At 32.4% G+C, this 16,767-nt stretch overlaps 2 protein-coding genes across 2 annotated transcripts; both read right to left on the bottom strand.

The window, feature by feature from the left end:
- Positions 1–335: 335 nt before the first annotated feature.
- LOC129888411 (tyramine N-feruloyltransferase 4/11-like) lies at positions 336–1,313 on the bottom strand. The gene has a single exon (XM_055963393.1). It carries the CDS (start codon positions 1,237–1,239, stop codon positions 478–480), a length of 762 nt encoding a protein of 253 aa, XP_055819368.1. The 5' UTR covers positions 1,240–1,313; the 3' UTR covers positions 336–477.
- A 13,200-nt stretch (positions 1,314–14,513) lies between these two features.
- Positions 14,514–15,563, bottom strand: LOC129889449 (tyramine N-feruloyltransferase 4/11-like). The gene has a single exon (XM_055964744.1). It carries the CDS (start codon positions 15,460–15,462, stop codon positions 14,701–14,703), a length of 762 nt encoding a protein of 253 aa, XP_055820719.1. The 5' UTR covers positions 15,463–15,563; the 3' UTR covers positions 14,514–14,700.
- Between the last annotated feature and the right edge of the window lie 1,204 nt (positions 15,564–16,767).

Raw genomic sequence — 16,767 nt, forward strand, 5'->3', positions numbered from 1 at the left:
TTTACTATTTTATTCTTAATAATTTTTCTAATTTTCAAAATAAAATTTCTAACTTTCTCTTCATTCAAAGGCCTGTTTGGATAAGTTTTTTTAAGCGGCTTGTAAGCTGAAAACTGCTTATTATAAGTTAAAAATAAAATATGGGTTAACCCAATTTATTTTTTACATAAATTAAGTCAAACAAATCCAATTATTTTTAAACTTATTTTAAGTACAAAATGACTTTAAGTTAACTAATCAAACACTCAAAAAAGTTGAAAATAACTTATAAGCTAATCCAAATGGCGGGTCTCACTATTCAACATTCCTATTTTTTTTTTTTAAAGATGATCATATAAATTGAATAGGGGCAGTTTAAAATGATAATTACTTACCAATTAAAAAATTTCAAATACAAATGTAATGAGCATTCTGCTTTTACAAAATTACAAATAGAAATCGATAAATTGCACAATTAAGCATGAAAAAAGAACTACACTAACAGCTCTCTTCGTCAATTTTCTCCTTGTTATCAGCATACTTTTGGAGATTTTCACCATGCAACTTTCCATACCTAAACTCATCAAAAATTTCAACTCCCATATTTATGTAAAAATCATATGACTTCTTATTCCAAACTGCGACTATTCCATCCACCGATACGAATCCATTGTTTGCAGCAATGGAGGAAACTGTTCCAAACAACAATTTCCCCATTCCTAACTTTCTATAACTCTCTCTGAAGTAAAGGCTCTCGAAATAGAATCCGGGCTTGTCATTGAAGCATGAATAATTCGCGTAAAAGAAAGCATATCCCGCGATGTAAGCATCACTCTTATGGTTACCATCATCATATTTGGACCTGAACTCCTCAACTTGTTCTTCCACAACGGGGAATTTAAGGTCGAACGTTGTAAGGACAGGCTTGAACCCTTCGTCCGTGTTATTTTTGGGTTCGGTAAAAGGGGTAGGGGAGACTTCGAGTAATAGTACAGATGGCCCGTAGAAAAGGGGAAGAGGATTTTCCTTAAAAAGCAAGTTACCTAAAGAGGACTCAGTAGCTTTGTATAAATGAGTAAAGTTATGGTATGCATGAATTTGATAAAACAATTGGTATATATGGGACAGATCAGATTTTGTAGCGAGACGAACTCGTGTGTATATCTTTCCGGTGATCGTAACGTTGTTGTTATTTTCCGATGATGGGATTTCTGTGGTTATTGTTTCAGATAGAGTTGGTAGTTGAGGAGCAGGAGCCATGGGATATTATTGTCAAGTTAAATTTGAGAGAAATGAGGTTTGAGATAAAAGAATTAAGGGCAAAGAAATGTTGAATGAGATATTGTATAAAAAGAATTTAGGATGATAATGGTTATTTATAGTGGAGAATTTGGTCCTTTTTTTAATTCATTATTTGGTTAGTGAGGTTGGTGGAAATGGGTTCCAACGAATTAAAAAAAAAGTTGGTGGAAATAACTCAAACGTGCGTTCTATATCTATTGACTGCGTCGACTAAAGCCTAAAGGGTCAAGTCATTGATGCAATTGCTTTGGCCTTTCGTCACATTTTTGTTTTTATAATAATAGTTAGGATGATATTTTTTTGAGTTATATATCCATCAAAATTTGGCCACCAATTTTTATGTAATGATGACTAACTACTTTTTAATAACAATAAAAAATTTGGACGGAACAATTCCATTTTATATATCGTACAATTGGAGTTAAACTTTGATAAGTGAAACTCCAAAAAGTAAATTAATTACTCAAATCAACGTTCCCATTTTAAATGTAAAAATTTAATTAAATTTCAAATTTCAGAAATGATTCAAAATCAAATTTTAATCAGTTTAATTTTATAAATAATTCATGAAATTACAACTGATAAATGTTTTTGGTGTTTTTCCATTTTTTAACTTAGATACTTTTGTTGAAATTTGTTTTCTTATTAAAATATGGCTTAACACTGAATAGTTATTAAATTGCTGCTACAACTTGATTAACAGTGTAAAGGTATTTTTATTTGTCCATTTTTTCCAATTTCTTTGAAGCCTCGTTAAATTCTAATTACTAAAGATGTTCCTTCTATACTGTGAAACAATGGAGAAATATAGAAAACAATATGTGGGAGTAGGTTTTAGCTTAGCTGGACATGCAAAAAAAATATCACAAAAATGTTAACATTGTACTAACAAACTGACAATTCTTAACATAAAAAAAAATGTTAACTTTGTACGAAAAAAGACTCACCAACTTTTTATTATACAAATGTTAACAACTACGAAGGAGCCGATGATCTTCAAAAATCAAATGTTGACAAAGTTCAGCAATATGGATTAATATTCTATGGATTACATAAATAAGGTGTAAAAGTCAAATAAAGTCGTCAACATTGACAATATAATGTTTACTGCATGATAAAGTTCAACAAGATAACGTATTATAAGAATACGTATATATTCACACTGAAAAGGAATATGGTTTAGAGAAAACCGGAGAAAATTATTTTCATCTTAGAATATGAACTTTATTTATGAATTTGCCAGGAACATATGTTTCCGTAAATAGAAAGTCAATCACACTAATTTGTTGAATATTTTAAGACAACGATAATTTTAGTAGGGGTATCAAATTGATAATAGTACGGTTCAATCAGTTATTTTTTAAAATTTATATGATACATACTAATTTTTGATTATTTTGTTTTGTTTAACCAAAAAAAGATAGAATTTTGAAATTTTCTCATAATATTGATTATTTTTTTTGTATTGGTATGGTTCAATATTTTTTGGTAATTTTTAAAAAACATCATTTAAGAGTCAAGTAAAAATTATTAGATCATGATATTTTGTATATATACTTCCGAAGAATTTTAGAAACAAACTCTCTAGAATTATTTTTGTTATTGTGTAAAAGGTGGTGAATTAGGAGAACTTGAAAGATGTCATTGATAGTGATGCATCTCACTAGAGGAGATATACTTATCTTATAACTTGCTCATCGGCAAGATATGAAAAAAAGAAATTATTTGTTATTTTGATGTTAGAAATATATTTGACCACTTATTTATTATTTAAAGTGTTTAAAAATAAAAAATATAAAAAATAAATCTTCGAGATAAAAATTAAATATCACCTTAAAATAAAGATATTTGTGCAAATGACCCTATGATGATAAAATTGATAGATGAGCATTACGTACGAATTTTGGAGTTTTCAAAACTTTTTTTTTTAACAAAAATTATACTATATATAGCTCTTTTTTTAAGTTTGGAGGTTTCCCTTGCTAGCTCGGAATGGATCGGAAAATTATGTAAAATAATGGAATATCAAAGAAACTAGGGGTGGCCGTTGGATTTTGAAAAATTGTCTATCGAATATTTAATTGAACTAGTTCGATTTTGTTTGATTTTTTTTATTTCAATTCGATTTGATTTGATATTCTTAAAATGATTTTTAGATGAAAACAAAATCAATAATTTTAACCTGCAGTCCACCAACAGCAAGACAACAACATTCAACAATCAACAATTATGTAAAGTTTAAAATGCAGCAGGCAGCCAACATTCAGCAATACCAAGACAGAAACGAACTGCCAACTGCTAATTTTTTTCAATTAAACACTTATGCTCTATCATGTAAGTTGATCCAAAAACTAGAGAGTTAAACACCAAGCATTTCATCCTCAAAATGTTATTTTAAATTTATTTAATAAAATTTTGATTTTTTGATGCACAGTGAAATCGTTATCCTTACCTTGAACACCGAAGAAACGAATTTTTCAGAAAAGATACATATCTAATATGGCAAGGAAAAAAGACATGTGTGATGTCCCAAATAACAATTGTATCAGATATTGTGAAATCCAGCTACTCAAGCTTGGACTGAAGCTTCAAGATCACCATTAATGGTGAACATCCAATCTCACCAATGCACCAAACAAGAGAAAAGAGGAGAAACTGCCTCAGTTCCATATATTGTGAACTAGTGAATGTAAAATGAATACAAGCTACCTATTTATACAAGGATGAAAAATATCTATCCTAACTACCTCAACAAACTTGATTGAACAATTTATAGCCGGCAATACAAAAAAAATCTAACTGATCAACTAGCTAACAACTTTAACTAACTCTCTAACATATTTGTAACTAACTCCTCTGGTAGAGCTTCATGCTATGTGTGATGATCTCAATACTCCTCCACCCCCGCCCTAAAGTTGGAGGTGATGTAATTACAGCCAACTTGGACAACATACTAGAATGTTTAACTCCAATTAGGGCCTTAGTGAGGATGTCAGCCAGTTTCTGATCAGTGCCAACATAGTGTAAAATAATGAGGCCTTCCTGAAGATTGGTTCGAATAAAATAACAATCTATTTCGATGTGTTTGGTATTCTCATGGAAAACAGAATTTCATGCAATGTGTAGAGCAGACTGGCTGTCACAAAGCACATGATAAGGACCTGCAGAGGTAACTGTGAGTTCATCAAACAATCTTTGTAATAATACTAGTTCATCAACCACCTTCCTAACGGATCTGTACTCTGCCTCAGCTAAAGATAGAGAAAAGTTCTCCTACTTTTTATACTTTCAACTAATAGGGTTGGCCCCAAGTAGAAGAATATAACCAGTAACAGATTTTCTAGAGTCAGGACTGGATGCCCAGGCTGAGTCATAAAATGATTTCATTATAGAACTTCATATTTCAGAAACATGAAATTCAAATTTAATTTAATTTTATAAATAATTCATGAAGTTTCAACGTATAGAGAAGAAACAAGTGGGTGCGTAAGTGATAGAACCATGCAAAGTTTCATAAAAATGTTGACTTTGTGAGAATACGGACGACTTTCACCAACTTCTTATTTTACAAATGTTAACATATACGAAGAAACCGATAATTCTTCCAAAAAATTAAATGTTGACAATTTTAGCAATATATATGGATAAAAATTCTATTGATTACATATATGCGGCTTGAAACTAAAGACAAATCAAGTCGTCAACATTGACAATATAATGTTTACCAAATGCACGAAAGCTCAATAAGGACAATATGTATGAGAACCCACATATATTCATACTGAAAAGGAGCATGGTTTAGAGAAAAAAATATTTTCTTCTTAAGTGAAATTTCTCATAAATTTTCCAGGAAACATGTGTTTCTGTAAATGGAAATTAAGCCAATCACGCAAATTTGTTGAATGTTTTAAGAAAACGACAATTCTAGTTGGGGTGTTAATGGCACGCTTTAATCAGTTATTTTTAAAAAATTTACATTGTCCGTACTAATTTTTTGTTGTTATAAATTCATTGAATGTGTGGATTTAGTTTCATTTAGTTAATACATGATATTCTTATATTCATATATACATATTTCTTATGTTCTATAAATCATTTTGGATAAGAATGTATCCATTGATTTGAGCATTTTAATATAGTGACTTTTGGAGTGATTTCTCAACTTATAAATAGGGTTATCTTTCACCATTGTAGGTGACACTTGAAAACATATGAATAAGATGATATCTACATTTTTACTCTCCATATCTTTGTCTATAAGTTATTGATATATTCTCCTAATTCTCCTAATTAGTTAGTTAGTAGTTAGTGGTGTATTGTGTATATTGTGTAGTTGGTTGTGTAAGTGTATAATTAGTTAGTAGTTAGTGTGGGCCCTACTAAGTTTTGTGTGACTGTTAGTGTGTGTATTAAAATGTGGGTAGGTGAACTTTTACTTTACTCTTTCCCTTCTCAAAACGTTGGCTTCTGCTCCCAAAAGGTGAAATGGAAATGCTTCAATCTTCTCTCTAAATTCTTAACTAGATTCAAGTTCATCCATGTCTTCCAGCCCCCATTTCAACATGGTATCAGAGCGGGTCATCGATTGAGGAACTCGCCGTTGAAGCTGAAGCTCTACCATTGCAGACGAAGCTGAAGCTCGGAGCTGAACAACCATGGGTGACCGTTCACAACCACAAACATCAAATGAGAAGATAGTCATAGAACACGACCATCCTTTGTATGTACATCCATCGGACACATCAGGATGTGTATTGGCACCGGTGAAACTCACCGGATCTGAAAACTATAGAGTGTGGAGTCGAGCCATGAGGATATCCCTTCTAGCTAAGAAGAAGTTAGGGTTCGTGACCGGTACATGCACGAAGGAATCATTCGATGAATCATTTCATGAACAGTGGGAGACGATGAATGCGATTGTGCTTTCGTGGATTATGAACACAGTATCAGAGAATCTATTGAGCGGAATCGTATATGCATCAAATACACATTTAGTCTGGGAGGATTTGAAGGAAAGTTTTGACAAGGTAAATCGAGTAAGAATCTTTCAAGTACACACAACCATTACAAATCTCAAACAGGGAACAAGTCCAGTGTCAGTGTATTTCTCCAAATTGAAGGAGTTGTGGAGTGAATCTGATTTAATAGCTCCTTCTCCAAACTGTGGCTGTCCAAAGTGTAGGGACTATATTGAGTATCTACAAGAGGAGAGGTTAATGCAATTCTTGAGCGGTTTGAAAGAAGCATATGACCAAGCTAAGCGACAGATCTTAATAAAGTCAAATGCACCATCTGTGAATCAAGCCTATGCTCTAATTGTGCAGGATGAAAGTCAACAAGTAAGTGTTGAAAGATCTAATCCCATAGCAATGCAAGCCAAAAGGAATGATAACTATAAGAGAAATAATTCAATGTATTGTGAGAATTGTGATGTGCGAAACCATACAAAGAAGGAATGCTACAAGCTTATTGGCTATCCTTCAAAAAGGGATGGCAAAGCCAACAAAAAAGGGGAAGGTGCCTATGATGTCTACAGGAAGGATAACAACCATCGTGATGGATGGAGGAAGGATAGATACAGAGAAAGGTACAGGAGGGATAACAATGAAGGATGGAGAAAAGAAACACATGCTGCGATGGCTAATAATGCAGATTGCTTCCAAAGGAGATATGCAGGCAAGGATGAACAGTATGCTGATGACAACAACAGAAGAGGTGATGGCAAGCTCAATCATCATAACTCAGAGATTCAATACAAGCATCAGGACAGCACATTTGAGAAGTATCAAGCACATATGACAGGTATTGTGACTTCTTTGATGTCCCAACTAGAAGGGTGTGACTAGATAGTTGATTCCGGAGCCTCTCATCATGTTACTGCAAATGACCAAATTCTGAAGGATATTCATAGCCTGCAAAATAGTAAAGGAGTAAGGATGCACCTGCCAAATGAAAGCACAGTGCCAATCACACACAAAGGAAGTGTAGAACTATTTGGCCAGGAGAGAATCACAAATGTGTTGTTTGTGCCTGATTTTAAATACAATCTATTATCAGTATCACAATTAACCAAAGAGCTATGTTGCTCAGTCAATTTTTTCCCTGATCACTACATCTTTCAGGATCTATACAGTGGCAGGGTGAAGGGGATTGGTAGACTGCAAGGAGGATTGTACATTTTTCAAAGGACAACTGAAGACTCAAATGAACAAAGCATAGAAGATATAAGGCAAGTCTACCTAGCAAATGCTGATGAAAGGTGCAGCTTGTGGCATAGAAGACTGGGCCATCCTTCATGAAGACTATGGCAGAATTCCAAAATAAGATTGGCAGCAATGTACATAACAATTGTAGAATATGTCCATTAGCAAAGCAAACCAGACTACAATTTCCTATAAGCATTTCTAGAGCAAATCAGCCTTTTGAACTATTGCACCTAGATTTGTAGGGTCCTTATAAAACTCCCACTTTTGACAAAAAGAATTATTTTCTCACTATTGTTGATGATCATACCAGATATACTTGGGTTTATTTGTTGCAGCCAAAGGCTGAAGTAATTGTAGTTTTGAAGCAATTCCTTGTCCTTGTGAATACTCAGCTTAATTGCAAAGTTAAGACCATTAGGTCTGACAATGGCACTGAATTCTTTAACTCTCAAAGTTGTGAGTTGTTGCAGAGTTTAGGAAGCATCCATCAAAGCAGCTGTCCTTATACACCTCAACAAAATGGGGTAGTTGAGAGGAAGCACAAGCAGATCTTGGAGATGGCAAGAGCCATTAAATTTCAAGCAGCATTTCCAACAAAGTACTGGGGTTTTTGTGTAAAAACTGCAGTTTTCCTTATGAACAAGTTGCCATCTAGTGTTCTGAAGGGATGTATTCCTTATGAATTGCTGCATCACAGCAAGGCATCCCTTGATCATCTAAGGGTACCTGGCTGCTTATGCTTTATATCTACATTGCCCAGATCTGACAAATTTGCTCATAGAGCCAAGGAGACTGTATTTATGAGTTTTTCAGAAACACAAAAGGGCTACATTGTGCTTGACTTATCTACTAACAAATTTTTTGTTAGCAGGGATGTGGTGTTTCATGAGACTGACTTTCCTTTTAGCAAACTTGCAGACTTAGAGGAGAGCACATTCCTTCAACTGAGCCATGTTGAGCCTCTATATGATTCCCTTATTCCTGCCCACATTTGCCAGCCTCCATCAGTAGCAGCAAGGGAGGCACACTCAGATGAACACTCAGCTGGCAATGATGATGGTGATGCTACTACAGATACAGACATTATGGATGCTGAGGTTGTTGCAGTTGAACTATTGCAAACAGCTGAACATCCATTTTAACATGACAGGGCTACTCTTTTTGTTACTGGCAACAGACCAATCAGATCAACCAAGCAACCTGGATAGTTGAATGATTATGTTGTCAACACCAATCAGGATCACATCTATTCTATCAGCAAATATCTAACATATGCAGGAACATCAGAGAACTATAGAAGTTATTTAGCAAAATTCTCTGCCTTAACTGAACCAAAAAATTTTAAGGAGGCTTCAAGGGATGCAAGATGGTTAAAAGCTATGCAGCAGGAGATCCCTTGAGGATAATCATACTTGGAAGTTTGTTGATCTTCCAAGTGGTAAAAATGCAGTTGGCTCTAAATGGGTTTATAAGATCAAATATAAAGCAAGTGGAGAAGTACAAAGATTCAAGGTAAGGTTGGTGGCAAAAGGATAGAGTCAAAAGAAAGGCCTTGATTATCATGAAACCTTCTCCTAGTGGCAAAGATGGTCACTGTGAGATCAGTGATTTCACTGCAGCCTCAAAAGGATGGAAACTTCATCAAATGGATGTATACAATGCTTTCTTGCAAGAAGATCTTTATAAAGAAGTATATATGGAGCTACCAGAAGGGTTCAAGAGACAGGGGGAGACCAAAGTGAGCAGGTTGTTGAAGTCCCTGTATGGCCTCAAACAGGCATCAAGACAATGGAACATCAAGTTGACTGATGCACTGATATCTGCAGGGTTCACACAAAGCCTTCATGACTACTCACTCTTCACAAGAAAGTCAGGTAACAATATTGTCATAATACTTGTATATGTGGATGATCTTCTCATCACTGGAGATAGCAGTAGCCTCATAGAAGCAGCAAAATAGATTCTGCAACATGACTTCAGAGTGAAGGACTTGGGAGAACTCAAATATTTTCTTGGCATAGAAGTTCTGAGATCACAACATAGCATCATTCTTAATCAAAGGAAGTACACACTGGAGCTGATATCAGAAATAGGCCTAGGAGGTGCCAAACCAGTTGTTACACCACTAGAATCTGGAAGAAAGTTGACCACTGTGGAATATGATAAAGCTGTTGGAGCTGAAAGAGATGAAGCTTTGGAAGAAGTCTCAAAATATCAAAGGCTGATAGGAAGACTATTGTATGTCACCATAACCAGGCCAGACATCAGCTTTGCAGTCCAAACATTGAGTCAATTTATGCAAGAGCCTAAGACATCACATTGGGAAGCAGCTATTAGAGTGGTCAGATACCTGAAAAATGCACCAGGACAGGGCCTTATTTTCAGAGCAAAACCTTCACAAGAGATCACTTGTTGGTGTGACTCAGATTGGGCAGCTTGCCCCAACACAAGAAGATCTATCACAGGCTATGCTGTTAAGTTTGGAGAGTCTCTTATCTCTTGGAAGTCAAAGAAGCAACAAACAGTATCCAAAAGCTCAGTTGAGGCTGAATATAGAAGCATGACAGTTGTTGTTGCAGAGATTACTTGGCTGTTGGGTCTGTTCAGTGAACTTGGAGTGGAAGTTCATCAGCCAGTAGTTGTTTGGAATGATAGCAAGGCAGCGATTCAACTAGTAGCTAATCCAGTTTACCATGAGAGAACGAAACACATTGAAATCGATTGTCACTTCATAAGGGACAAGATAAAGGAAGGTATCATCAAGGCGACATTTGTGAAGATAAATGATCAACAAGCAGACCTTATGACAAAGGGACTGAGCAGACAACAACATGCCTATTTGATGGACAAGTTGGGAGTGTTGGACATCATGCACCCTCCAACTTGAGGGGGAGTATTGATATATTTTCCTAATTCTCCTAATTAGTTAGTTAGTAGTTAGTGGTGTATTGTGTATATTGTGTAGTTGGTTGTGTAAGTGTATAATTAGTTAGTAGTTAGTGTGGGCCCTACTAAGATTTGTGTGGTTGTTAGTGTGTGTATTAAAATGTGGGTAGGTGAACTTTTACTTTACTATTTCCCTTCTCAAAACGTTGGCTTCTTCTCCCAAAAGGTGAAATGGAAATGCTTCAATCTTCTCTCTAAATTCTTAACTATATTCAAGTTCATCCATGTCTTCCCGCCCCCATTTCAACATAAGTCTTGTTCTATATTACTTATGTTTTTCAGCATTTGATTATTTTATTTTATATAATTTAATTTTTGTTTATTTTATTTTGTGTAATAAAAAATTATACTTTTTGAATCCGTCTCATAGTATTAGTACATTTCGATTAAATTTTGATATTTCTTTTTTAAAATGTCAAGTAAGAGGCACAAATAGAAGTTAGAACATGACATTATGTATATATATATACTTTCGTAGAATTTTAGAAAAAACTCTTTTAAAATAAATTTACTGTTTATAAGTGAAAATTTTAATAATATATATATATATATATATTTAAAATATGTATAACTTACATAAATCTCATAGTATAAGGAGCAAATTATATTATAGCCCTATCCTTTTAATTTACAAAAATTCCTTTAAATTTATCACATTCGAATACATTAATTGTGATACATTAGATAACTTGGCTTTATATTTATAAAGGAAATTAAAGATAAAATTAAATGTCAGTTCCACAAATCACTCAAAACAAATTGATATCAATCTCTCTCAAAACTTTAGGAACTTCCAACAATTCAAATTTTAAATTTTCTTCACCCCAATCTATCCCAAATCGTAACAAATTTTCTTCTTCATACATTTTTTCTTTCCAGTTTTCCTAAATTCTCTTTTCCCAACTTATCCCAAAAGATGAAAGTTCTTTGATCACATACTTCATGCCTTGCATCAACGAAACGTGTACTTACATTTGCAGTAGTTATGTATCAAATACAGAACCATACAAATGATACATAAAATTTTATGATTCACTGACCTAAGGTTATGTATCAAGAATAACTCTAAGTTTGTGAATAATACTACATGAATGTATCCAGTACTAAATTATACTTAAATTTGCAACAGTTATTTATCAATTACAAAATCATACATAGAATTTTATGATTCCAGTACTAGATGAATGTATTTGTTACAAACTTTTAATTATATTTGAAAGTAAAATTCCGCGGATAAACAAATATATACTAGTTAATTAACTAATATAGTTATAGTTTGAATTAATTATGGCTCACGGCAAACATCTAGATGTAACTACAGTTTGAGTTTTGTATAATTCGCGTGATTATACAATTGAGTTTTGAATAATTCTCATTATTTATACAAACGATGTGCGTGAATCGAATTGTATAGCGAAATATACAAATACTACAAATTGTATAGAGAATTATACAAATGTTTTGCATGAATTGTATAGTGAAATATACAAACATTATACAAAAACTGTGAATTAAATAGCGAATTATACAAATATATATAAATATTGCCCAAATTATACAAACAATGCTACAACTATAGCTACGAATTGTAATTAGCAAACTATAGATATAGAGCATAATTAAGATATTTTTGAGTGGCTATATGCGAAAATTCCCCTATTTGAAACAATTGTGTGTCAAGTATAGAACAATACAAATGATACATATAATTTTATGATAATCCTACGTTTGTGATTGATATTAGTTGAATGTATCTTGTACTAACTTGTACTTAATTTTGCGGTATTTATGTATCTAGTAAAGAACCGTACATATGATATATAGAATTTCAGGATTGACACACTTAGGGTTATGTATCAAAAATAACCCTAAGTTTGTGAATGATACTAGTTGAATGTAGCCATTATCAACTTTTACTTCCATTTGAAGAAGTATGTATCTAGTACAGAACCATACACATGATACATGAAAATTTATGATTCAAAAACTTAGGATTATGTATTAAAAATAATATGCAAACATGATACATTACATTATAAGTTGCAATGTATCATAACACTGAAAAATACAGATTATACATGATTTAAAAAGTAAAAAACCACTAGATACATTATAAATCAAAACCTTTAGTAAAGAAAGGTTTTTTCATAAAATTACAATATTCAGCTTTTCTACTCCTTTTTGGGTTTTTTTCCCACATTAAATTTAGAAGAAGAAGATACATACTTCTTCGACTTCTCTTTATCAACATTCAGATTCGCCATTGCTAATTGATGCAACTGATCGTGAACTTGTTTGGATCTGTTTTCAGCCAATCATCGTCATCAGAATCATAAACACGATCAATGTTAGCTACATTTAACTGGATAATACTAATGCTAAAAGAAGAAACATCATCTATATGTATCAAGACTTTGAATATGCAAAAAAAAATTAATACGATCTGTAAGTCAAAGAAAAGGAAAATCTACCTATTGAGAAGAGAGAACTAATTTGAATTTCAAACTTGTAATTAACTCTAAGATTATGGAGTGAAAATAGAAAGAAATTGGGAGAGTGAAAAAAAGAAGAGGGAGACATGGGTTTGGAGGAGAGAGAAGCACTGTATTTAATGGAATTGGGTTATGAATTAAAAGAAATTTTTTTTGAAATATTTTAAAATTATAAAAAATAATAAAAAATATGATAAATAAAGATGTGTCTATAAATAATTTTTCTTTAAAATATCTTGTAGCTTTATTCCTCTGATGAATTTATTTAGCACAAATCCGATTAGTCATGTCAATATACGTTGGATACTGGATAATATATGATTTTAATAAGAGAAAATACCCCCCTAGTATAATACATATTTTTTAAAAAGACATTAAATTTTGCGGGAATCCTATTACCTCCTCGTTTTTATTTAAAATTGATTTATTATATCTACGTGACATGATCCTACTTTTTAATTGGCGAGTGAGCCAAGTCAAAAAATAAAAGAATATTTATTTCAGCATTTATTTAAGGAAAAGTACTATTTTCTCTTCTTTTCTTGTATTGATTCTTTCTTTTCCATTATCTTCTTCACCCAATTTTAAAAATCCATTTACCGTTTCTTTATCTTCTTGAACTGAGAAGACCCATTTACTTCAACCATTTTTTGTCATTTTTTTCTTGTCTTCTTGCTCCTCTTTGTTCCCTTTTCCTATTTTATCCTCTATTTATTCAAAAAAAAAAAACGTGAGCCTCTTTCTACGAGGAATCACTGTTCTGAACACCTAATATATGCTATTGAGTTCTTTAGCATGGCTATTAAGAAATTTCGATTTATTATGATTATTCAGTTAGTTAGAGAATACTATAATTTCGTAATGGAGTTCCGCTGCATCATTATTGTAACACTATTAGAAAGGAGATGATACATTAGAGATTTATTCATTTTCAATTAAAATTTGATAGTGATTTATTAATTTTAATTATTGATTTGGCAATATAAATAGTGGAGGTGATGTTATTACAAAGGCGATGATTGTCGAATGATTGACAGATCAGATGGCGGCTACGTTAGAGGACTGATAGAGAAGGGAGCAAAGGGTTGGAGTAATGAAAATTGAAGAAGAAAGAGAAAAAAATGGAAGAAAAAAGAATTAAAAAAGTGTTCTGGTTAAGTTTATAGACTAATCAAACTGATATATAAGTGTTCTTTAGCTTATAAAAGTGTTTGATAAATATTATATCAAAATATTTATGAGTTAAAATAAATTAAAAGTATCATTCCCAATTTATGACTTTTCATTTGATTAATTATTTTACTATTTTATTCTTAATAATTTTTCTAATTTTCAAAATAAAATTTCTAACTTTCTCCTCATTCAAAGGCCTGTTTGGATAAGTTTTTTTAAGCTGCTTGTGAAAACTGCTTATTATAAGTTAAAAATAAAATACGGGGTAACCCAATTTATTTTTTAAATAAGTTAAGTCAAACAAATCCAATTATTTTTTGCGCTTATTTTAAGCATAAAATAACTTTAAGTTGACTAATCAAACACTCAAAAAAAAAATTAAAAACAACTTATAATTTAATCCAAACGGCGTGTCTCAGTATTCAACATTCCTACTTTTTTTTTATTAAAGATGATCATATAAATTGAATAGGGGCAGTTTAAAATGATAATTACTTACCAATTAAAAAAATTCAAATACAAATGTAATGAGCCTTCTGATTTTACAAAATTACAAATAGAAATCGATAAATTGCACAATTAAGCATGAAAAAAGAACTACACTAACAGCTCTCTTCGTCAGTTTTCTCCTTGTTATCAGCATACTTTTGGAGATTTTCACCATGCAACTTTCCATACCTAAACTCATCAAAAATTTCAACTCCCATATTTATGTAAAAATCATATGACTTCTTATTCCAAACTGCGACTATTCCATCCACCGATACGAATCCATTGTTTGCAGCAATGGAGGAAACTGTTCCAAACAACAATTTCCCCATTCCTAACTTTCTATAACTCTCTCTGAAGTAAAGGCTCTCGAAATAGAATCCGGGCTTGTCATTGAAGCATGAATAATTCGCGTAAAAGAAAGCATATCCCGCGATGTAAGCATCACTCTTATGGTTACCATCATCATATTTGGACCTGAACTCCTCAACTTGTTCTTCCACAACGGGGAATTTAAGGTCGAACGTTGTAAGGACAGGCTTGAACCCTTCGTCCGTGTTATTTTTGGGTTCGGTAAAAGGGGTAGGGGAGACTTCGAGTAATAGTACAGATGGCCCGTAGAAAAGGGGAAGAGGATTTTCCTTAAAAAGCAAGTTACCTAAAGAGGACTCAGTAGCTTTGTATAAATGAGTAAAGTTATGGTATGCATGAATTTGATAAAACAATTGGTATATATGGGACAGATCAGATTTTGTAGCGAGACGAACTCGTGTGTATATCTTTCCGGTGATCGTAACGTTGTTGTTATTTTCCGATGATGGGATTTCTGTGGTTATTGTTTCAGATAGAGTTGGTAGTTGAGGAGCAGGAGCCATGGTCGTGTGGTGAATTAGATATATGAAATATTAAGGCAAGGAAATATTGTTGAAAAGAATAGGAAGAAGGTTTCTTTTTGTTATGGGATATTGTATGAAAAGACTTTAGGATAATTATGGTTATTTATAGTGGAGAATATGATCCCTTTTTTTGTAATTCTTTATTTGGTTGGTGGAGTTCAACTCAAATGTGCGCGTTATATCTATTGGCAGCGTCGGCTCAACGGGTCAAGCAACTGATGATGCAATACCTTTTGTTTTTTTCTATCAAACTTTGATGGTTGAGTCATCTTTCAAATGTAGTCATTTATTAATGTAAAAAATAAAATTTGACCACAAGTCAAAAACTAGCTAATAAAATCAAATTCCTACAAATTTCATATCAAATATCCAAAAATTATATTAGAAATAACGTCATTAATGTAATAATATCGATTTCGGATTTAAAAAATGGTATGATATTAAATAGAAATATGATTGTTCTATGGTGTTATTTGAGAAGTTGAATATCAGATATGGAGGGGATTAAATAATCTAAAGCTTAAGAAATACTAGTAAGAAGTATATTATACTCCACTAGTTAATTGTTATTTGGCTACAATCACCTTTATTTTATTTTGCGACGAAAGATAGTACGCAGCTTCACAAACACGGCAGAGTGGACTACATCAACATCTTGCTAAAGCCATATTCTTTAGTACAATCATTCCTCACATGGAAGAAGAAAATTCAGTTTTAATTTAATAACTTTGCCTGGGGTGGGTAAGTCATAATTAAGTGGCATGTTGACGAGGTTGACAAGTCTTCTCTCTAAAAGAGTCATGAGGTGCATAACTTTATTTTTATTTTTAAAAAATTATCCAATATTTATTGTTGATAAGTCGGATATGCTGTAAATAGGTTCATTACTAAAAATAAAAAGTATCGACATTCCAATAGCTTGAACTAAATCACTAGTTAAGTGTAGAAGGATCTCTATCATTTTATCATGTCTTAAAAAATTCTTCACAAATTATGAAAATAACCTTCTATGAGGAAATAAAAATCTTTGAGAACATTTTTGAATATTTATTGAAAGAATAAACTATGTTCCCTTTCAATGTTAATATATATAGATTCTTATAAATAAGAATTTCTCATACATATTGTTCTTATAGAGCTTTCATGCATATTATATGGTCAATGTTGACGACTTATCTAACTTTCATGCCTCAACATTTAATTTTGGAAGAATTATCGGCTTCTTCGTAGATGCCAGTATTTGTACGATATTTTCTTTATTTGCATGGTCCTATTGCTTTTTAT

This window comes from Solanum dulcamara, chromosome 5 (genome assembly GCF_947179165.1).
Source record: "Solanum dulcamara chromosome 5, daSolDulc1.2, whole genome shotgun sequence".
Taxonomy (NCBI): domain Eukaryota; kingdom Viridiplantae; phylum Streptophyta; class Magnoliopsida; order Solanales; family Solanaceae; genus Solanum; species Solanum dulcamara.

Coding starts and splice junctions, on each gene's coding strand:
- LOC129888411 (XM_055963393.1), bottom strand. CDS start 1,239: ATGGCTCCTGCTCCTCAACTACCAACTCTATCTGAAACAATAACCACA.
- LOC129889449 (XM_055964744.1), bottom strand. CDS start 15,462: ATGGCTCCTGCTCCTCAACTACCAACTCTATCTGAAACAATAACCACA.